The sequence below is a fragment of the Eptesicus fuscus genome, chromosome 19 (genome assembly GCF_027574615.1).
Source record: "Eptesicus fuscus isolate TK198812 chromosome 19, DD_ASM_mEF_20220401, whole genome shotgun sequence".
In the NCBI taxonomy this organism is placed as follows: Eukaryota; Metazoa; Chordata; class Mammalia; order Chiroptera; family Vespertilionidae; genus Eptesicus; species Eptesicus fuscus.
The window spans coordinates 10,501,726-10,525,884 of NC_072491.1; the positions used below are offsets into that span (position 1 = coordinate 10,501,726).

At 41.0% G+C, this 24,159-nt stretch overlaps 1 protein-coding gene across 2 annotated transcripts in view; it reads left to right on the top strand.

Moving 5' to 3' along the window:
• The window catches only part of CPQ (carboxypeptidase Q), a 356,091-nt gene that overhangs the window by 136,456 nt on the left and 195,476 nt on the right, over positions 1-24,159 (top strand). For both annotated transcript variants that reach the window (XM_054708777.1, XM_054708776.1), the window contains exon 4: positions 1,192-1,399. In XM_054708777.1, coding sequence (XP_054564752.1) covers positions 1,192-1,399 — 208 coding nt within the window. The remainder of the gene's footprint in view (positions 1-1,191; positions 1,400-24,159) is intronic.

Below are 24,159 nucleotides of genomic sequence, written 5' to 3' on the forward strand. Positions count from 1 at the left end.
CCTCCATTTATAGATGAAGCCACTAAAGCAAAGATACTTAATTTGCCCCAGGTCAATTAGCAATAAGTGGCAGAGCCCAGATTTGAACCCAGACAGTTTTGCTCCTGAGCCTATTCTTATCATTTTATCATGCAATTTCTCTAAGTAAGTAAACAGTCACCTGACATATGGTCACTACAGTATAGTAACACCAAGAAAACAATGATAATGGGTTGTTGTGTTTATGCATAAGAAAAGCTTTTTCTGTAAACATGAGAGAATCTGAACCAAATATGAAGAGAAAAATTAATTTTAAAAGGGAGCTGTTAGCTTGTGCTTTGACAGAGATGGGAATGGATGGTAGGATGAGGTGTGCACTCAGAAGCTGTGCCTGCTTAGTCCTGAGGGAGTTTGTAATCTGGGAGAGTAAAAATGGACAGTTTGAAAGAGCAATTTTAGAAAATGAGTTTATCAAACTTGATTAGCACATTAGAGTTTGAATCAACGGTAGATTAATATAAATTTCATTTCCAACTGTTTCTAGTAAATTAGCAGGGAAAACTTAACCTGTTGCAGTAATATTTATTCTTTAGTGCCAAAAGCATAATCATTTTTTGTATTTTTTTAATAGCAGTACAATCAGGGACCTGGGTTTATTCAGCACTTTTTTTCATAGGAACACAAATTGTTCTACAGTTTCCTGCAAAGTGTTCTACCACAATTCAAGGCTACAGATTTGGACCTCTGGGTTTGAGAAGAGAATAGCCCCAGAGCCAGCCAGTGACCAGAGAGCTGGGTGTACCTGGACCAGTTTTCTTCCAGATGTGTGGGGTCCTGGTCTGCAGCCTCGATGGACTCCAGAGCTCCCTTTATCTCCTGGAACCCGTGTGTTCACCCCTTGGTCATGAAAGCAATCTTCATGTTCTTCCAAGTTTGAGGCAATTTGAAATTTTAAAGGATCATCCAAATTATCAAAATCAATGTCATGTAATATTTTCCATGAGATAATTATTAAATGGAAGTTTCTAAGTTATTTTTCCAAAAGAAGCATTAACTTTACATCAAAAGCAAATGAAACAATATTGCCCACTTGTCCTATTCCTCATATGCAAACAGAGATCAGTGAAAGTCAAATGTCAAATGCAGTCACTTAAAACAATACTTGTGATTTATTTCTGCTTCTACGGTAACCTGGTGGCGTATTTTCTCCAGTCCCCACACAGGTGTTCAGGAATACCAGGATGGCGTGCCACAGATCCCAACAGCCTGCATTACAGTGGAAGATGCAGAAATGATGTCAAGAATGGTTTCTCGTGGGAACAAAATTGTCATTCAGCTGAAGATGGGGGCAAAGAACTATCCAGATGCTGATTCCTTCAACACTGTAGCAGAGATCATTGGTAGCAAGTATCCGGAGCAGGTGAGTGAGAAAGACAGTAGGTTGTCTGGGAATAGGGAGCTGTGGTCCAGAGATAACATGAGTCTTCAGAGATGGTCTCTGTACACTTATTCACTGCAGATGCTTCATATATATACCTTTTCCTATCGAAAGTTTTACTACATGGACTGAAGAAAGGAAAGACTAATTGAAAAGTGGAATAGGATCCATGGTGTAGAACTCCAACCTCAGCTGAGGGCAATATTTGTGCATATGTGTTGTATTTATTCCCTTTGAAGCTGGCTTGGCACGCAGTAGCTTCTTAACATATTTTCCCCCCAGTAAAATGAAGAGAGGAAGAAAAGGAGAAAATGGCTGGAGGACTGTCTTTATCTCAATTCTCTTTAAATCTAGAAGTTTCCTGCCCATGAAAAACACTGATTGCCATTGGCATATGGGACATGAGTCCTAAATACAGCCCTGTATGTCCAAAGCTGAACACCTCAACTCCTTCAGACCAGACAACTCACCTGCGTTTCTGGTCTTTGTTAAAGGAACTAACTATCTACCTCTCAGCACAGTTAGGAAACTTCAAATTGTTTTTTATTCTCTCTTCTTTATCACTGTCCTGTAGCCATGTACTGCATCCTATTTAGTCCACTTTCAGCATATTTTTTAAAAATCTGTTATCACCTTGCCTTTACTGTCATTATTGTCTTAATTCAGACCCTTGATACTTCCCTCCTGATTTTTTTCTGATCTCTCCCTTACTTCTGTATTTTTTGCAATGCAGCTCAGAGTGTTGTTGTTTTTTGCAAATTAAGAAATTTATTTATTTTAATGTAAATCAAATTTTATTTTTTTCCATGCAATAAACATTAATATTTCAAGAAAAAGGATTTTAAATATAATAATGTTACATGCACAGTCTCTATGCGATCTCCACTTTCGGTCCTCGGGTGTCAGGGTTCTTTCCTGCGAGTTTTCCATTGATTATTTGGGAAGTTTTTCTGTATTTTAGTTGTAATTCCAGTTTGTTCCTGGGAGCATGTCCGTGCAGCATCCACTTACTCTGCCTCCATTTTTAATCTCCCTCAGAGTGTTTTTTTATGACTGTGGTCTTCCCTGCTGTCAGCCCCCCTCTCCTTTTTCCTGTGGGACAAAAGTTCTGATGAAGATAAACTTTGGGGTGAGTGATCTGAGAAGCAAAAGAGATAAGGAGAGAGAAGAGTTAAATAGGAGGCAATTGTAATTAAGAATAAATTATATAATACTGTTCATAATCGAATAGAAAATGAGAATGAAGAAAGAGGGAAAGGGAATGTATGATGGAGATTCAAATGCCAGCTAAGAACTGTTCCTTCATTGGCTGATAAGGGAGTTCAACTTTCCTAAATTCTGGCAAACTTTTCTAAAATCATCCCACTATATTTTTTATTATCAGTAATGCTGACAGTGACACAAACGTTGGTCTGATACATTAGGTTGACTCGCATCTCTGACACATCCTCGTTACCTTACTTCACATTCTATTAAAGAATAGTGCTAAATAATGCTGAGATTAGTTGCAATGGAAATTCTCTCTCAAAAAGAAGAGGTTCTATAGAAATTATCATTACTCTGCCTGCAGGTTGAACATCCTGGTGACTTGAAGGTGGGCTAACAATCATGCAGTGGCTGATAGAAGCTATTCATTGCAAACACCTAGCACAACCCATTGCATCTCATTATCATGCACAGCACCTTAATGAAAGGAAAGCAATTAGCACATAAAAAGTCCTTTTGATGTGGCCCAACAACCATGGACAAGGTGTGATTTTCAGCTCTGGAAAAGTATATATGTGACTGATGAAGCATGAACACATTTTAAAACCACATTGCATAATCAAGCCATAAGCATGGACTGAATTAACCATAGGCTTTTATTTTAATTTTTTATTGGTCTTAGAGAGAGGAAGAGAGAGAGAGAGAGAGAGAGAGAGAGAGAGAGAGAGAGAGAGAGAGAGAGAGAGGAGGGAAACATGGATGTGAGAAAGAAACATTAACTGGTTACCTCTCGCTCCTGCCAGGGATTGAACCCGCAACCTGGGTATTGCTGTCCCGGGAATAGAACCCGTCACCTTTTGATGTACCGGGTGACACTCTAACGAACTGAGCCACACTAGCCAGGGCAACCACAGGCTTTTAAAAATGCCAATACTACATAAACATTATTGGGTTTTATATGTGAAAATGGCAGAATAGGGATATTAACACACATTAATTCTACCCTCTCCCTAAAACACCCACGGTGGCATGTTTGACTCCTCTAAGTCCCAAATTCTCTCTTCACTTGACCTCTTTATAAACTGCTCCTCTGTAATTTGAACATGTTCTGGAGGGTTCAGCAGACCTTGAACACTTTGGCGCGTGCATTCATTGGGGAAACAGTCTTCTAGGGAGCTCTGACGTTAGGTGTCTACATTCCTTTCTCTCAGTTTAATTCTTGGGAAACCACACCTTTGAGGCCCATCTGCAGTTGGGAATGAGGCTGAGAGTGAAGACGAAAGCTCTTTGACTTCTGAGCTGATCCTCCTGGTGCTAAAATAGCAATATTAGTTCTGCTCCCATTCATTAAGGAACTGATTTGCATTGGAAAATTCATAGGAAACTGGTTGTCATTCAGGAATAGGTTTTATTTTTTATTAAATCAATGGGGTTTATCCTAACACTTAAAAGAGTCTTAGACAGAGGTCAGGACAGAGAGGTAAGGGGTCTTTGTAATCCAGTACCAATTCCCTGACCTTCAGGTGAGCAAACTGAATCCATGAGTGACTTGTCCCAGGGTCCAGGGGACACAAATTCCTGAGAGGAACAAATCTGGAACGTGACTCCAGATTTCCTGACTCCCATTTCTTCCTACCCGGAGGATGGTTCCATTATGCCTGGGCACACCTTAGCTGGATAGTGTCTAAATCTGAGGGAGGTTGATTCGGGATACAGGCAGGGCCATCTCTACCTACCAAGTCATTACGTAGGAGAAACTGTGTCTTAAGTTTCATGCTTTTTCCCCCACCATCTCTTTTTTTTATTTTTATTTTTGGCACAGAGTTCTCATAAATATTGCCCTTTGTTGTGTCAGAGTTTCCTTATAGCTCTCATGAGGGTTATCACCTGGGAAACCCTCCTGTGCTGGGTCCATTCCTTCTTCGCATCTTCCCTCCATCAAGTCTTTCTCGGTTCTTATTCCTTTTTAGCTCCTCCTCTCTTTGGAAGAGGATCTAATGGGTGACGCCTTCTGTGGTGTTAAGGACTCTTTATGATGCTTTATTCCCCTGCGCCCCGGTTCATATCCTTTCACTCTCACCAATCAGATAATCAGGTGGTTCTGTTTTAGCAAAGGACCACAGCCAAAACCAAAATCGACCTACTACCAATTACATCATTAAAAAAAAACGAATAACCTTTTTATTTTGAAACTAGAGGCCCAGTGCACGAAATTCGTGCACGGGGAGGGGTCCCCTCAGCCCAGCCTGCACTCTCTCCAATCCAGGACCCCTTGGGGGATGTCTGACTGCCAGTTTAGGCCCGATCCTGGCTCCTAACTGCTCACCTGCCTGCCTGCCTGATTGCCCCTAACTGTCCCTCCTGCTGGCCTGGTCACCCCCAACTTCCCCCCCTGCCGGCCTAGTAGCCCCCAACTGCCCTCCCCCACCAGCCTGGTTACCCCTAATTGCCCCCCCCACCAGCCTGGTTGCCCCTTACTGCCCCCCCTGCTAGCCTGGTCACCCCCAACTTTCCCCCCTGTGGGCCTGGTTGCCCCACGTAGCCTGCTGCTCAGTCATTTGGTCACCCCTCACTGACCCCCCTGTGGGCCTGGTCGCCCCATGCAGCTTGCTGCTCAGTCATTTGGTCACCCCTCACTAACTCCCCTGCCGGCCTAGTCGCCCCACGCAGCCTATTCGGTCGTCCATTCGGTTGTGATGGTCGCTTAGGCTTTTATATAGATAGATAGATAATTTTAGACTCACAAGAAAGTGCAAAATCTGTGTTGAGAATTTGGATGTACCCTTTGTCCATCTTCCCCAATGATAATATCTTACCTAACTGTAATATATTAACCAGAAGAGGAAACTGGTGAGAAGATACTCCTGAGAGCTGGGGCTTTCTTGTGAAGCTGGGGCTGCCCTGTGGGCATTCTCTGTGTAGCACCCGGTGTGGGGGACAGTGTTCTGACATTATCCCAAATAGTCCTTTCCTGCATCTGATGCTTTCAGGGCATCCCACTCAAACAAGCAAACAAACACAGAAGGAGGGTTGTACTCAAACTGATCTGGCAAAGCAGGCAAATTACCTGGAAATAGGGGTTTTGTGTACCTGAAGGAGAGACTGTCTCACAGTAGGGACTGGCCTTTTTTATTTTCTTTTTTTTCCCTTCCTCGATAATTTCCTATGCCTTATTCTGAGGCTTGCTTAGTAAATGCAATATTTAGAAATGTTAACATAGTCAAGTATTCTTATGAGGGAATTGTGTGGAAAAGAAAAATGTGTTAGGTTTTCTCTTTTGGTTGATAGTATCCAAAGCCATTTTGATAGAGCCCTGATGAGTGGAATTGCTTTTTTATGCATGTCTTTTTCTTACAGCAGTTATTTTTATGGATTCAAAAAACAATTCCAGTTTCATATGCCAGTATTATTTCAAATATGCTGCAGCACTGTGCAGGCTTGTGGGAGACATTGAAGTGGAAGCTCTACTTTGTTAACCGAACAGTTCACTTTTTCTTTTCTTTCTTTTTTTCTTTTTTCAGTGTTGGTCAAGGTTTCTCAACATCATCACTATTGACATTCTGGGCCAAATGATTTTTTGCTTTGGGGATCTGTCCTGTGCATTGTAGAATATTAAGCATCCTCCTCCTCCATCCCCTATAGTTGTAACCAATCTCTTCAGACATTGGACAAAAGTCACCCCAGACTGAGAATCACTGATGTGGAGTAGTAGAAAGGACACTGGATGGGTTTTGCTAGGCTTGATTCTGGTTTTATTTTGTCACAAATAAGCTAAGTGATCTTGGGCCACTTAATCCTTCAGCTATAGAATGGAGACCTTGTCTGTAAAATCAGGAAAGCCATAAAATTCTATTACTTAATAAAAAACTTAGAGATTATCATCAGACTGGTGGTACACACTGCAGACTGTTAGATAGCAACAAGACATAGTGGGAGCCCTTTCATTGTTTTACAAAGGAGGGGGAGTTGGTAGGTGTTTTTATTTTTTATATGCTATATTCAAGCACAGTTAGGAGCTCTTCTTCAAAAAAGTAAAACAAACTCCTCTTTTGTGGCATTTCTTAGTCTTTCATGTACTAATGTACACTGGGAATTTTTAAGAGGTAGTTTTACAATATTCCCCAAACTTTTTGAGAAATGGTAGGGTAGAGGCCTAAGATACATTGGGTAACTTATGCTTTGATTTTTTTATATATACATTTTTTCAACTATTCATTAATTCAACACGCATTTAATAATCTGGTATGTCAGGCACGAGAATTGCAGCAATAGCCTTGGGTGGGCAGGATAACACTGTGCTTCCTGTAGAATAGAAACATAGCCTGTAGAATTCAAATCCCACCTCTTTCATTTTGTTGGTGGACTATTTTGCCTCTCTGACCCTCAATAATTGTTAGCCTTCTCTGAAGAGCTTATGCAAAAGCAAGGAGTTGAGAAATAGGAGAGGAGAGGCACATCAGGAAGGACCACAGAGGGTCTGGCAGGCCATGTGAAGGCCCGAGGTTTTGTCCTGTTGATGGTGAGGAGTGACTGAAGGGTTTTAGCAGTAGTAATCAATTACTAGATTTGCATTTTAGTTCACTCTGGCCACTGTGTACATTGAAGGGGCCAGGATTGAAATCCATTTAGGAGATAATAGGACTTGAACTGAGACAGTTGAAATAGGCAGGTGGAAAGCAGGAGAATGAATCAGGAAATATTTAGGAAATAAAATTGGCAGGAGTTGTTAAAGTTGGCATATGGGGAGGAAAAAAGAAGGATAAGTCAGTTGGAGTGAGTAGGAAAATTCATTCATTAATTCTATAGGAATTTATTGAGCTTCTGCTGTACATTGTATATATCCAGCTGCCCTCCCCAGCACGTGGGGGTTTGTGGTAGAGACAGGAAAGTAAACAACTGCAGTAGAGAATGGTAATAGCATGGAAGTGACATGGCACAATGAGGACTCATTGCAGGGGGCCCAGCCTGGTCAAGAAGGCCAAGGAAGGCCCTAGCCAATCTGGCTCAGTGGATAGAGTGTTGGCCTGCCAACCAGAGGGTCCCAGGTTCGATTCTGGTCAAGGGCCCGTACCTTGGTTGCAGGCTTCTCCCCAGCCCGGGCCCTGGTGCGGGAGGCAACCAATCGATGTGTTTCTCTCACATTGATGTTTCTCTCTGTCTTTCCCTCTCTCTTCCACTCTCCCTAAAAATCAATGGAAAAATATCCTCAGGTGAGGATTAACACACACACACACACACAACACACAAAAAAGAAGGCCAAGGAGGGCTTTCTGGAGAGATCCACCTTATTCCTCCAGCATGACTAGTTAACCATGAGGAGTTAATCATGCTTAAAGGTTATGGGAATGGGGTTGGGATGGGAAATCATCCAAGCAGATGGAGTAGTATTTATGGAAGCCCAAAGAATAGCGTGATTTCTTTTTTAAGGAATGTAATGTGACCTCCTATAATTTTCGAATCCATTGGATAATGAACCCTGCTTTCATGGAGTCTTGCTATAAAATAACCTAAAGAAAAAGACATGGCTTATTTCATGTATATGTATTTTTTTAAAAATAAATGATTGAAAAGCTCAGCAATCCCTTTGGAAACAGTTCTAACACTGATGTTGTCAAGACCCTGTGGAAGGAATAAACAAAACCTGATTGACCTGGTGGACGAACTCATTCCATGCATAATTGAATAGTTAGAGGCTGTGCAGCAAATGCGGCTTTGCTTTCATCTGAATATGTAGCCTGATGATTTGTAAAACCCTCTTAATGGGTACAGCAAGTTATTCTGCCTGGGTGGGAGCCTTTTTACTAACTTAAGCAGCTGTTTAAACTTTCATAAGCGAAGTAATTATTAAATCTTTCATGAACATGTTGGTTGGAACATTTGTTCACATCTTAACCTTGAGTTGGAAAGTTTTGTGGGGGGGGCGGGGTTTAAAGAATTTTAAGCTGGCAAATTTTAGTCTTTTTTTTCTTTCGTATTATAAACATTTTATGGCTTAGAACAGCCAACCTAAATCATGGAAGGAAAAATACATGTGTGGTAAGCATGAGACATTTCATTGTTTATTTTTCAAATTTCTGAAATGTGCTCATAGCTGTGCATGCCTCTGAGCTCATAAAGACAGCAAATGGCAACAGCCCAAGTCAGACAGGCTGTGTTAGATAGATAGCCACCCAGGTAGGCGAGGCGAACCTCGGAGAGTTTACTCTTTCCTGTGCTCAGTAAGTCCTCTTAGTGTGCCAACATGGGACTTGCAAGCAGGAGGGTGCCATCTTTCATAGGTTTGAACATCTTTCCATATTAATAATGGAGCTATTTCATGCGAGTCATAATCATAGGATGAATGCTAATCTGCCTGTAAGGAGTCCTTACTATGTGACAGACAGTATTCTAGATGCTTCTCATGCATTTCTCCTTTAATCTTCGCTGTGACCTTGTCAAATAAGCAATGCTGTTATCCCCATGTTCCAGATGAAGAAACTAAGGCTTTAGAGTGGTCACAAAGTTCATAAAGTTTCCATGTGGCAAACCTAAGAGTTAAACTCAAGTTTGTCCTAACCCAGGACCTGTACTCGTGAACAATTCATTCCTCTGTACTTCTTAGTCCTTTTCTATTCTGGTTTGGGAAACACTGCTACCTAAAGAGTTTCCTGTTTTACCCTAAATGAAAACCAGGACAACTGTCAGCATTGTAATCAACAGCAACAAAATTCCTACTATGCATAGAACTCTATGTTACAAGCTTGGGAAATACTTTGAGGCATGGAGGAGAGATGATAAAGGGGCCCTGGCTTGGTAGCTAAGCAAAGCAGGCAGGGAATCGTGGACCTCAGACTCTATAGCACGGGTCCAGGGCCTGCAGCAGCGCATCCTGGCTGGCCCAGCACTAACGTTATCGTGTGGGACTTTACAGTTTGCTGTGTACTCTGACCTGTAGTGTCCCGTTGAATCCTAACAGCGGGGCTGATTGTTATAATTGCTATTTTAAAGACGAGGAAGCTGAGCTTTAGAGTAAATGACTATGTCAGACACACATCTAATAAGTAGAAGATAAGATTCAAAGTTTGCTATACTCACGCCTCAGAGCCCTGCAGTTTAATATAGCATAAAGTCAATGCTTAGGAATGCCCCCCCCCCAAAAAAAAAACACGTAAAAATCAAATTGTATAAATAGGTAATTACAATATAGTGCAATAAGAACTATCGTGGGTTTTTTTAAATATGCCCACAAAGTCTTTGATCTCCATTTGAAAGTAGGCTGTACTTAGTGATTTACTTCTAATAAGTAGAATGTGGCAGAAGTGATGGTGTGTGATGTCTGAGACTGGAACATAACAAGCCGTGTAACTTTCTCCTTGCTCTTTCTCTTGGATCACTCCCTCTGGGAGAAGCCAGCTGCCATGATGTGAGGATACTCCCGCAGCCCTAAGGAGGGGGTCACGGGGTGAGGAACTGAGGCCTCTGGTATCAGCCAGCACACATTAGCCAGCAGGTGGAACCAGCAGCTCCAGGCAGGTTTCCAGATGACTGCAGCCCTAGCCCACATCTTGACCACAACCTTAGAAGGGACCTGAGCCAGAACCATCCAGCTAAGCTGCTTCCAAATTCTTGACCCGCACACACTGTGTGAGATAATAACTAAGTTTTGGGGTGAACTAATACAGCAATCAAGGAGCACAGATGCACAGTCGGGAATTACTGTATTTGAACTGCCAGGAAAGAAAGCTGGTTACTAAAAGATGAATGGGACTTTAATAAATAGATAAAATTTATTAGGAGGTGTTCTGGGCAAAGAGAAAAGTGTGTGCAAAAGAGTAAAAAATGGTGCCACAGCAAGGCACATTTTATAAACTTCAAATAAAGGACAAGACGGGAAACATGTAACTCAAAAGTCATAGCACTTGGGATATGAGGATCTCACTGAGAACTTACTACATTATCTGATAAATGTAGCAACTAATGTTCCTAAGAGTGACGTATGTCTGCAAGACATTAAGTTCCATATTGACTATTTAAGAAGATAGGACATCAATTAAAACATTGAAATATCTATTTAAAAAAACTAAAATAAAAATAGTACTATATAACCCCTTAGTGCAGTGGTTCTCAACCTTTCTAATGCCGCGACCCTTTAATACAGTTCCTCATGTTGTGGTGACCCCCAACCATAAAATTATTTTCGTTGCTACTTCATAACCATAATTTTTCTACTGTTAATGAATCATAATGTAAATATCTGTGCTTTCTGATCGTCTTAGGCTGTACAACAGTGGTTCTCAACCTGTGGTTCGTGAACCGCTAGCAGGGTCGCCTAATACCATCGGAAAACACAGATATTTACATTACGATTCATAACAGTAGCAAAATTACAGTTATGAAGTAGCAATGAAAATAATTTTATGGTTGGGGTCACCACAACATGAGGAACTGTATTAAAGGGTCGCGGCATTAGAAAGGTTGAGAACCACTGCCCTAGTGAAAGGGAAGTCCCCGCCCTCCGAAATAGCCACCTCCCTATGTTGTTACTTCACTAAATTATAGGGCCAAGAAATAGCTAATGAATAACACCTGGATTTTCTCCAGGTTTTCACTCTAACAGGTCTGCTACAACAATCAGGTAGAAATTAACATTTTATAACCAATTATGTGTTTTGCTTGGCATCATGCTTAACCGTCTCAATTTTTTAAAAAGAGGTTTGCCTTAATTGACTTGTTATTCTAGGCCATATTTCATTGATTGACTGTTTTTTTTAGTGCTACCCCTGTGCTACCCAGTGTGACAAGTCCATGAACCACCTTCATATTCGTGTTACAAAAATCTCTTTTCCTCCCAGTTCCAGCTCCACTGTTTTCTAGAGTTAATAGCAGCTCCTGGTAGAAAGACTACACTAATTGTTAAAGTTGGGTTTTTCATGTAAAATTAATACTCATTTGAAAAACAAAGAAAAATAAACAGAATTTTTACTCAAAGACACATTAACTCAAGACAATTGTTGTTAGCATCCTGCTGCGTTTCCTTCCCTATATTTTCTTCTATGAATATGTTATCTGGTTATATTTTATAGATAGTGACAGATCCAATTTTTGTTTAACATCAGGCAAAAATACCCCTTAGAAAAGAAATTTGAGATCTTTAAGTGGTTCAGCAAATGGATATTTCATAATTTACTTAACCTGTCATTAGATGTTTTGATTATACTTGGATTTTTCAGTAAAAATGATGTTATATATAAATAAATATGCAGCTAGGGAATTTTGAAGTTGTCTTTTGAACTGTTTATGGGCTTTGCTAGGATGGGGCAATTTAAAATAATAATCAAAGGGCAGCTCAGGAAGAGTTTAACCTGGTTTTTCTCCCTGCCATGAGAACGGCCTTTTGGAAAGTTCTAAAATGACTGTGTGGCCATGTGCCGAAGGTGCCGTCATAGTTATGATGTTAGTTAAATTAAACATGAATGATTGGGTGAGGAACATTATTATTCTGTGCACATTCTTGACTCTTAATTTAAGGTTAAACTAACTTAAATTAATGTCATGTGAATTTTTAGCAGCAATTATGGCCAGTTAATGCATGTTCTTTCTTAGTCATGCCTCATCTCTTTGCAAAATTACAATATTTCATTCCAAATTTACTCTGGCCAGATTTGTAAGTAGCACTTTCTCTTATTTTCTCTCAGTGTTTATATCAGAAAGCTTTTGAGTTTATACTATAAACTACCATTTGGGTATTTTCATAAAAAGTCTCTAAGAAGTGGGCTTGGATATGACAGCCAAGACTCACTGAAAATCAGGTTACTGCACCCAGTCCTTCCTTTCTTCTTCAGGAAATATTGTGGGCATAATAGAGATGCCATCTTAACATCTCTGTCCAAATCATTCCTCTCTCCATCTGTCTTGTATAGCACCACCCAACCAATATTCCTTAAGTAAACCTCTATGTAGAAGTTGCCTCTGTCAACACTCTATTTTAAAAAGTCAATGGTTCCACACTTCCTATGAGATAATAGCTAATACTCCCTAAATCTGGCACTTAAATCCTTGCATCTACAAGGTGTTATACTATTTATACCTTTTCCCACAAGTAATCTATATTCTAGAAGCCCAGAACATTCTCTGTTCCATATGTTTTATGTCACTTCCCTATCTCTTTGCCTTCCCCATACCAATTTCTTTTTCTTTATCTATCCATTGAACTCTTACCTACTCTTTCTTTGTTAATTTATTCACGGTTATATTTGATGATTCAGTAATATTCGTTTATTTAATAAATATTTACTAAGCACTGATTGCATACCAGATGCTGGTCAATGGCTAGCTTATTTGCCACCTCCCCCAAGAAGCCATTCCTAACCACCTCAGCCTTGTGCAATGTTTCTCTCTTCAGAACATCCACTGGTGTTTCTTACACTTTTCTTTCATCACAAATCCTATATAATAAAAGCGTAATATGCTAAGTGTCTGGTCGATCAGTTAGCTGTTCAACCAATCAAAGTGTAAGAAGCTAATGATATGCTAAGGCCACTCAACCACTTGCTGTGACGTGCACTGACCACCAGGGGGCAGACAGTCAACTGGTTGACCAGTTGCTATGATGTGCACTGACCACCAGAGGGCAGATGCTCTGACCAGTAGGTTAGCTTGCTGCTCGGGTCTGGCCAATTGGGAGTGAGATGGGCCAGAAACGCCCTGGAGTACTCCCATAGTCCCTCCCTGGCTGGCCAACCTCCTGCATCTCTCCCCAGCCCCAATCATGCACCGGTGGGGTCCCTCGGCCTGGCCTTTGCCCTCTTGCAATCCGGGACCCCTCAGGGGATGTCAGAGAGCCAGTTTTGGCCCTATCCCGCAGCCAGGCTGAGAGACCCCACTGGTGCACGAATTCATGCACCAGACCTCTAATACATGTATACACACACACACACACACACACACACACACACTGCTAAGTTTATAGTAGGCACTCAAAATACTTTTTGAATTAAAGGAAAAATATGAATGAATGAATAGATGAATAAACTAATGAATGAGAGCAAAAATTTGCCTTCTCTACCAGGAGAAGCTAATGACTAAAATAAAATGGTTAAACTAGAACGGAAATTTAAGATTGTTACCAGTTTCACTATTATGAAACACACTCAATATGATTTTCATATTGGATCATTCCTTCCCAACACTTGTTTATTTATATATTGATGATAACCATCCTGACAGGTATCTCATTGTGGTTTTTAATTGTCATTTCTCTGATGATTACTGACAGTAAGCATCCTTTCATATGTCTATTGGCCATCTGTATGTCCTCTTGGACAAGTGTTTATTTTCATTGGATTGTTTGTTGAATTTTGGTGTTGAGTATATAATTTTTTTATGAATTCTGGATATTAACCCCTTATCAGATGTATCATTGGTGAATATGCTCTACCATTCAGTGAGTTGTGTTTTCATTTTGTTGATGGTTTCCTTTGCTGTGCAAAACCTCTTTAGTTTGATGTAGTCCTATTGGTTTATTTTTTCTTTTGTTTCCCTTGCTCAAGGTGATATATCAGAAAAAAATATTGGTATAAGTAATATCTGAGATTTTACTGCCTATGTTTTCTTATAGGATCTTTATGGTTATAAGTCTAACATTTAAGTCTATAATCCACTTTTAGCTTATTCTTCTGTATAGTGTAAGAAGGTAGTCTAGTTTCATTTTTTGCATGTATCTGTCCAATTTTTCTAGCACATATATTTGAATAGATTATCTTTACCCCATTGTACATTTTTGCATCCTTTGTTGAATAGTGATCATAAAGGTGTGGGTTTATTTCTGGGCTCTCTATTCTGTTCTATTGATCTGTATTTCTGTTTTTATGCCAGTACCATGTTGTTTTGATTACTATGGCCTTGTAGTAGAGTTTGATGTCAAGTAGCATGATTTCTCCAATTTTGTTCTTCTTTCTCAAGATTTCTGTGGCTATTCGGAATCTTTTGTGGTTCCATGTAAATTTTTGCACTATTTATTCTAATTCTGTGAAATAGGCCCTTGGTGTCTTGATAGGTATTACATTTAATCTATAGATTGCTTTGGGTAGAATGGACATTTTTTTTTTTTAGAATGGACTTTTTAATTCTTTTTTTCCATGAACATGGTATATGCTTTCACTTATCTATATATTTTTTTCAATTTCTTTCTTCAATGTCTTATAGTTTTCCAAATACAGGTCTCCTACATCCTTGATTAAGTTCATTTCTATGTATTTTATTTTTTGAAGCAGTTGTAAATGGGATTTCTTTCTTAGTTTCCCTTTTGATAGTTCATTTTTGGTGTATAACAGTGCAACTGATTTCTGAATATGTATTTTGTATCATGATCCTTTACCAAGTTCATTTATCAGTTCTAGTAGTTTTTTGGTGGAATCTTTAGGGTTCTCTATATACAGAGTATTATGTCATCTGCAAATAATGACAATTTTACTTCATCCTTTTCAATTTGGATGCCTTTTATTTCTCCTGCTTGTCTGATTGCCATGGCTAGGACTTCCAGTACTATGTTGAATCAGAGTTGTGAAAGCAGACATCCCTGTCTTGTTCCTAATCTTAAGGGAAATTTCTTTGGGAATGGTCCCTCTTCCAACATGTGTGCTTCTGGTGGACTGCCAACTCCCACTACTAAGAACTGGAATCTTGAGCAGAGACACACAGGGACAGAGGATATTGGAGCTGAGTTATCTATGATGTAGCCCTGCGCAGTTTAGGATCACTGAGCCATGGTTTTCCCTTCAGCAAAATGAGGTTTGTATACCTCACTGAGTTGATTGAGCATTCAGTGAGATATTGTCCATGAAAGCCTTGACGCTGAGTTCTTATTCAATGAGTGATAGTTATTATACTTTGAGCTTAGTTGTTCAAGGGACAAGTCTTTCTTACCCGAAAGAAGGAAAGGCAGAAGCAGACTCTTTATACTGTAGAGACAGCATATACGTATTATTTATGGTACTTGAGAAGAACATCAAACCATTCAAATGACAAATTAGCAATAGATAATCAGGGTGATTGTGAACTGTGGGGTGATACATGCTGTTTTGTTATTATACTGTTGTTAAAACTCATGATCCTTCATTCTTTATCAAAATCAGTGACAGGAAAGAAACTTCGTCACTTGGGAGATAGGGAGTTTGGAGGGAGATATGGAAGGAATAAGGATAGTCTTCTATAAAGGAGTAGCCATTCAGCCACCCAGTGGCCAATGTCTCTTTTAATGAATAGAATTGTGGTGAAGCTCTAGCATGTTAATAAATGCTCCACTATGGGTGGTGAGAACTTCAAAGGCAAACCAGTGCATATTGAATTTGATAATAAGAATATAGGGAATTATAAATGAGATGTCCAGGAGGCATCTGTGTTAAGGAAACGTAGGATCAGACTTTCCATATTCCAGCTGATGAAAGGTTGTGAGCAAAATTAAGATGCATGGTGGAAAAAGAAAGGATCCTGCTGGCTGGCAGAACACTGATGTGAAGTGATGGGGGAGTTTTGATCAAGCATGTATCCTTGATCTTTAATGTAGGGGGTTAGAGAGACAGTATTAGAAGCCATAGGTGCAGCTACATATCTACTTGAAATGTGATTTTTTGTTCTATTATTTCAAGTTTGAACAATCACTACTTTACTAACAGTTATACACAAAGTAGGTCATATGGAATTTGGAATGTACTCCAACATAGATATGAAGCTGAAAATGTCTGTTTAAGTCATTTTCTGGCATTAGGTGCATCAGAACAAAGTATGGAGGTAAGAAAAAGTCAAGTCGGCATGAGGGGCACAGGATTGTGGAGGAAGAAACTTTCCTCTATCATCTGGGACTTTGGACCAACTCTTGGCGGGCGGGGGGAGCACCGTGGGGGGAAAGATGATATTGTCTCTGATGGCTTGATGGCTTCTTTTGTTGTGTGTGTGTGTGTGTGTGTGTGTGTGTGTGTGTGTGTGTGTGTTTTGCTTTTTCCAGTTTCTGGTACCCTTCCTCTCTAACAGAATCTTCATGTTGCAAAAACAACCTGAACCTGATGAAATAGGTACTATCCAAATAATATAACTAAGAAAAATAAGGCTCAGAGAGGTTTATGCAACTTGCTCATATCCATATAATAAGTAAATTGGGAAAATAAGTATCATAATCAAGTATGTCTGTTGAATTCATTTTTAGTTTGGAACATCTGAGTTAATAATACCACCACTAACAACAACAAAAGAGAATCCAGAAGGAATATGGGATGGAGTGGGGTGTGAGCAAAGGAAAGGTGAGCTTGGTTAGCTATGTTCATTTCGAGCTGCCTTGGGAAAGCCATGTCTTGCTGTCTGGTTATAAGAGAAATCTTGGTTTGTTGCTCAGTGGTAGAGATGGGTACACTTGAAGTGTTTCATTTACTGCAGAATAGTGGAGGGTAAACAGGTGTGTATATAGATAAACAGAGGCTGCCAACTAACTAGATTGGTAGGTGAATAGATACGTACATAGATAAGTAGATAGATAGATGTTAGTCAGTTGTGTGTTTAGAAGCTGGAAAATGCCTTTAGTCACTAGTCAGTATTCCTATTGCTTAGCAGCTATTTTCTCATGTAGCTATGACAAATAGAACTTTCATATTTATTTTTGTGCCTACAGGCTGATTTGCTGCCTATGAATGATGCATAAATAACAATTTTGTATTATGAGCATTACTCTGATTCTTGAAGTCATACAATCTCAAGGTTGGAAGGGAACTTAATATTCTCTCTTGGATTTGCTCTATATTTAGACTTTGCTTTACACCGCATGAGATCCTTACTGACATATCCCAGGCCTTTAGATAGCTCTCCCCATATGGAAGACTTCACTTTTGAAGTAAAATCTTCCTACCTGAAGTGGTTATTCACCAGCTATTCCTAGTTCTACCCATAGAAGACAAATCCCAATATCTCTTCCATATGAGAGCTCGTGGCACATTTAGAAACAGTCTCCATATCTCTCCTGATGTTCTCTTTACTGAGCTAAGTTTCTCCTCCATCTCTTCTGTGTTTTTTTTGTGTGTGTTTTTAAAAGGGGAGGCTATATTCCTTTAGAGAAGGATTTGTTGGCCCAGGTTCTGGGAATGCGCTTAGCAGATCACATCCAGTGTCATTTCCTTCAGGGATTGTTTCACTGGCAAGGAGCCACTTATCCAAGGTTACACCCTTTCTTGGTGTGGTCCATATCCAATGACTGATTCACATGGGAGTATAAAAGGCGAGTTATTTCAGTCCAATGTGATAACTCATTTAGTTTTAGACAAGCCATTTTAGTTTTAGAGCTTCCAGTGGGGTCAGCGGAGGCCATTGTTGGGCTGCATTACGACTTGACTTCTGTTCCTTCTTGCGTCCTTTCCTTCCCATTCTCAGGTGTTCATCCCAAGGGTATAAGCAGTCTGCAGGTAAAACTCTGGTGCAGTGTTGTCAGGTTATGCCTGTGTACGATTGGTTGCTACAGCAATCATGGGACTAAAATGTTGGACAGAAAAGATATAAGACTGGGCACAAGAGGGGACCAATACATGGTGATAGCACAAGAAATAATACTTTGTTTCTGTGATGTTGTTCATGTATGAATTTTATGACGGATAGAGTTCATTGGACTGTTGTTGTTGTTATTTAGTTTTCCTTCTGTTGTTTGTTATTGTTTAAATGATAAAAACAAAAGGCCCTTGTTGCAAGTCATGAGAACTGGGATCTGATTGAAGCTCTGGCTTACCAGTTGGGTGTGACTTGGATCTGTCACCTAGTCCTTTGGGGACTCAGTTCATTCACTTGGAAAATGGAAGAGTTAGGTGATATTATTTATTCCCCAACCACTCTGACCATTAGAATCACCACAGATGCTTTTTAGAAAGGGCCCTAGAACTATTAACCACAATTCAAGTGAAGGGAAGAGGAAGGATAGTGGGGAAGGAGCAGGGGCCCAGAATCCATAATTGCAACAAACTCCCCAGGTCATTCTTATGCATAGTTTAAGAATGACTTTATGCAGTATGGCCAGTGGTACAGCTCTAGTCGTATTTGTATTGTGTGAACTCCATGGGCACCGTTCACATGGAATAGAATATGAATAGAGTTGTGCAATACATCAGCCCCGTATAAGCTGCTGTATATGCAATCATATCCAAGCATGCATATTCCTTGATTTTAGAACAATAGAATGGAGTGAGGTGTTGAGTGGCTCAGACCATGTCGTTAAGGATGAAGGCACAGTAGCTATGACATAGGATATGAAAGTGGGAAGCATCTTAAGAACAGCTAATGAGCTGCTGACCCAAGGGAAGCTGGCCATCAGGCTATCTCCCAGATTACAGCTGGTGCCATCTGAGAAGGATAGGTTTGTGAATAAAGCAGGGCATCAAAGGAGGCTTGGCCCAAAGAGTGAATCTTGCGTTAGGATTCCCCAGACAAGGTTGAGCTGAGAAAGAAAGCTGGGATGCAGTGTGGTTGGATTAAATGTTATAAGTGATTTTTTTTTCCCCTTCATAAACTAATATGTTGCTGAGCTGGCTTAAGGTATGTTCATTCTAGGGCAGTACTTTGCTTAATTGGCATGAGAATCAGTTGAGGCACTTGTCAAAAAATGCAGATTCCTGCCATGCCCCAGGCCAGTTCTGACTGCTGTGGAGGGGACGCCTGGGCTCTGCATTTTACACGAACACCCAGGGATCCGAGGTTGCGAATGCCGTCCTAGACAATGAGAGGAAGGATGGTGAACTCCGCTCCAGAAGAGAGCCTTGTATTCCTTGGGGATTATATTAACTCCTCTGGGCCTTTGTTTCACTTCATGTCATATGAGTAGTGTGATACTTTCTCCTACCAAAATCACAAGTCTTAGAAAAATATTTCAAACTATATGGATAAGAGAGATGGTGCTGGTTACTTAGAACAGAAATCTACATGGATAAATTTGGTCTTGTGTAGACTTATCCTCACCCCTGCACTAAGTAGGGGAACACGCATATAGAAGTTACTATGTATGTCTGATGGAGTTTGCTTAGGAACCTTTGAAAGATTTCTAGACACCAAAAGAACAGAAATTCTATTAGTTAGTATGTCTCTGCGCCTATTAGAAAATAGTGTCTGCTAAAGTAATGTCTAGGAGAATTTGCCAACGCAGGTTGATAGAGGAAGCTCAGTAGATGAGGAAAACCAAAACTGGCCAATGAGTTATATTCATGGTATATTACCTTATAATAGACAAAAATGCAAATTGACCGCACCTTCGCTATGCCAAAGCCACGCCCACCAACCAAGCCACGCCCATCAACCACGCCCACCAGGAAACCGTTGCTGGGTTTAGCCGAGCCCAAGGCTTTCCCGGCCTTGGGCACCAGCGGGGTGCCTGCGCCGATCGCAGGAGACCACTGGGGGTCGGCTCCTGCGATCGGTCGCAGGGACGCTGGGTGCGGCCGAGCCCCAAGGCCGGGAAAGCCGCCCGAGGCTTTCCCGGCCTTGGGCACCAGCGCCGATCACAGGAGACCACTGGGGGTCGGCTCCTGCGATCGGGTCGCAGGGACGCTGGGTGCAGCCGAGCCCAAGGCCACCGCCCGGGGCCAAGCCCGGACCCTGAAAGAAGGCAGAAGGCGGTGGCCACAGCCAAGGCCTGGGTCCCCGGTGCTGGCAGAAAACTGGTGCAGGCAGCCAGGTGAATGAAGGTCTATTGCACGAATCTTCATGCAAACGGGCTACTAGTATTTTATATTTGTAATATATTGTGTTCCTATTTGGTGAATGTATTAGTAAAACTCTGGCTGTCGTAACAAAGAGATACAACAGTGGCTCAAATAACAAAGAAGCTTATTTATTGCTCATGTAGTAGATCTTCTGTGAATGGATCACATCTGTTGAATAGCTCAGCTCCCTATCGTCATTCAGAGTACAGTTTCCTTGTATCTTGTTGCTCTGATAACAGATTAGATTAGATTAGATTAGATTAGATTAGATTAGATTAGATTAGAAATAGATTAGAAACCTGCATGGATAAAAGTATATGTCATGGGCTTGTGTAGACTTATCTTCATCCCAGCACTAAGTATGGGAATATGTTTATAGAAGTTACCATTAGAAAATGGGCACCTTGAAAGTGAGCAAAGAGAATGCCAGGCTCTGGCATCATCTGCATCACAGAAGTTGGCTTGTCACTTGGTAAAGAGAAAGAGGAAGAGACTGTGAAATATCTAAGGCTCAGAACTGAAAGTGGCATGTATCCCTTCCATTCATAAGCTATTGATGAGCTTAAAATCACCACCATGCCTAAGTGAAAGGGAGGCTGGGAAATGTAGCCTGGCTGAATAGCAATAAACCCAGGCATGTCTCTATTATTAATGCTATAGAAGAAGAGGAGAACAGAGCTGGTGACTAACTAGCAGTCTGTGCTACAGGAAAGGTATATGGGACTTTGGAGCCAATCACTACTTTTCATGGCTTCACTAATTGGCCAGAGCTGCTAGGCTGTGGAGTATCCTATTTCCCTTGATGTGCTCTTCCCAGCTTCTCTAAAACCTCATTCCTACTATCCAGCTAAGCCTGCAAGTTATTCTGGGCAATGTGGATACTGGCATTCCCTTTTCTCAATTTCAAGGTTCTTCTGCTATGTAGGTCATGAGAAAAGTCTTGTTGAGTCCAGTCCTACAGTTAATAAAAGTGCTATTGGTTGGAAAACGTTGGCAAAAGCACCAGTATGAATTGTTTTCCATTTGCTTTTCTCACAGTTGTGGCATAATGAATCTCAAGTGTGACTATTGTCACATAATGGAAGGCTCTGAAAATTAAGAATACTTTCTTAAAGATCATCCAGGCAGAAAATGAGTTCACAGATTTTCAACATTTTTACTGATGGTTCTCAAGTCTCCACCTATACTCTCATTATTCTATCCTACATCCTTAATTTCTCTCTCTCTCTCTCTCTCTCTCTCTCTCTCTCTCTCTCTCTCCCCCCCCCCTCCCTCCCTCCCTCCCTCTACCTCTCTCCCTCTCTCCCTCTCCCTCTCTCCCTCTCTCCCTCTTTCCTTCTCTCCCTCCCTCCCTCTCCCTCTCCCTCTCCCTCTCCCTCCCTCCCTCCCTCCCTCTCCCTCTCCCTCTCCCTCTCCCTCTCCCTCTCCCTCTCCCTCTCCCTCTCCCTCTCCCTCTCCCTCTTCCTCTCTCTCTCCCTTCTCCCTCTCTCCTTCTCTCCCTCCCTCCCTTCCTCCCTCCTTCCCCCCACTCGGGGAGAGACTGTTTCACCAGGACAATTTATTTCTGAATTCTTAAAGTTTGTTCCTTGTTATTTTGTGATGTATAGCACTATTCATAACAGGAACATCTTATAATTAGCTGCCTTAGGATGCTCTAAAAGTGAAGCCATTCTCCTTCCATGCATCTTGCAAGATTAGTGACTTAGCCTGGAGGTTGGCAGGTGACAGGCACTGTTAGGGAGAATGGAAGCAAGTTAATACTAGTGAGAGCTGCTGTCTGGATGGGCACATTGGTTTAGAGTGACCTCCCCACCATGGGAACTGGATCCCTGTGAGACTGGTGTGTGACCCAGGTGAGATGAAATTACTTCAAAGAAGAATCTCAAGGCAGGTTGAGGGCTGAGAAATTGCTCAGGAAGCTCAGGTTACTAAAGGCAAAAACACTCATGTGTATGAGTGGAAGAATAGGCTATAGATTACTTTCCAGCTAGTTGAGATTGTCATTAAAGTTTGTCTTACTGGATGAATTATGCAGCCATTTTTCTTTTCAGTCTTATACACACACATAACACATATACACATATATTTTGGGGGAAGGGGTGTTTTGTTTTACTTTTATGTCACAATTCGATAGCCTCTTACATTCCTCAGGAGATCTAGCTGCCGGCCAGGTTCCCACAGTATTCTGGAACTCTTCCCTCCACCCTCAGCCTGCCCATCCCCTCAGTGATTTTACTGGTTCTCTGGTGCCTCACCCACTGCCTCTCCATAGCTTGGTGAATGTTCTGCCTGGAACGTCATGTTTTGCACTTGTCATGGCAATTTATAATAAAACCAGGATGTGACCTATTTTGTGTCCAGCGCTGAATGTGTCCCAGAGTCTGCCTGGGATGTGCAGTGTGCCTTCAGTGTGGGTTCAGCTGGGATGTGAATGGATTTGTGCGGGAAAATGGCCTTTATTTCTTTTCCCATGGCTATAAAACTTGGTTATAGTAAACTAAACCTCTGACACCGTGTACAACTGCTGGCATTCTAGATTGTTTAACAGCCACTCCCAATGCTTGATACTAAGCATTCCCATCTGTTTCTCTCTCAATTATAAATGCAGCAGGAATTCACAATTACATCAGTAACAGTGGACATAAAATGGAGTTAGAGGCCTTATACTTAACACAAAGCAGTCTTCCTCTAATGCTTTCCTTCTGTCACAGGCAGTGGGTCAGAGAGAGTTAGTTCCTCAAGGGATTTTCTCCCTTGACTTCTCCTTGTACTTACCATGAGAGTATCATGCTATAGATTCAGCAGTTCTCTTTGAGAGAGAGAGACAGAGAGAGAGACAGAGAGAGAGAGAGAGAGAGAGAGAGAGAGAGAGAGAGAGAGAAGAGAGAGCTGTGTTTTTCTGTCCATGGAGTGGGAGTGGGATGTGTGGGCAGGTCTTTCTCACAGTATTGGAAGCCAGTTATGATTGTCCTGCTGTTTTGGCCTGTGTTTTGTGAGAAGAGAGATGAATTGTAATAGCCCAACAACATGAGTCACAGCCATCCCCCAGAGAAGAGTTGGGAGTGAAGTTCTAAAGAACTTTGATCGTCCCACTGGAAGCCAGTCTGCCTATCCCTAAAAAACAAGGGAACATTTGTGAGAAGGTCATGTGGAAAAGGAAGAGATATTTAACTCTGCAACATTCAGGCTTTCAATTTTCATTAAGAGGGAGAAGTTTATCAAATTTTAGGCTCATGATTTAGAATTAAAAGAAGTTCTTAGAGATCATGTAGCTCAAAGCCACAGAGACTCTCCTATCTTGGTGGTGCTGGATTAGGCTCAGCAGGAGCTTCAGAGTCAGCAAAACAGGGTTTGAGTTTTGAGCCACCACTGTGTGCTGCGCCTTCTCATCACTGAATCCTCAGCGTCTCAGTTCTCATCGGTCACAGTGGATATTACAATACTTCTCTTGAAATCTGCTGTTTGGATTAAATAAGGTTAAAATGTAAATCCTACCCCATTGTGTGGCCCGTGATTTTCTTCTCTTATTTCTATTCATGTTTATGAAAGATGAAGAAATATTGGTCTCAGAGGTTAAGTATCTTGCTCAATATTTGGGATCTAGTTAATGGCAGACCTGGAGCTGGAAGTCATATTTTCTAAAACCGATGTATTCTAAGACTTTTTCTAACTGAGGCATAGCTAGACCTGCTGCTAACTTTCTCTATCCTCATCAACCATTGTACTTTTGTACAATAATAACCTTAATAATGATCATTTGTATAATGCTTTTTATTGGTAAAGTGCTTTTATGTATAAAAAGTATATTGTCCTTTAATATGCAGTTGGTGAAATCAT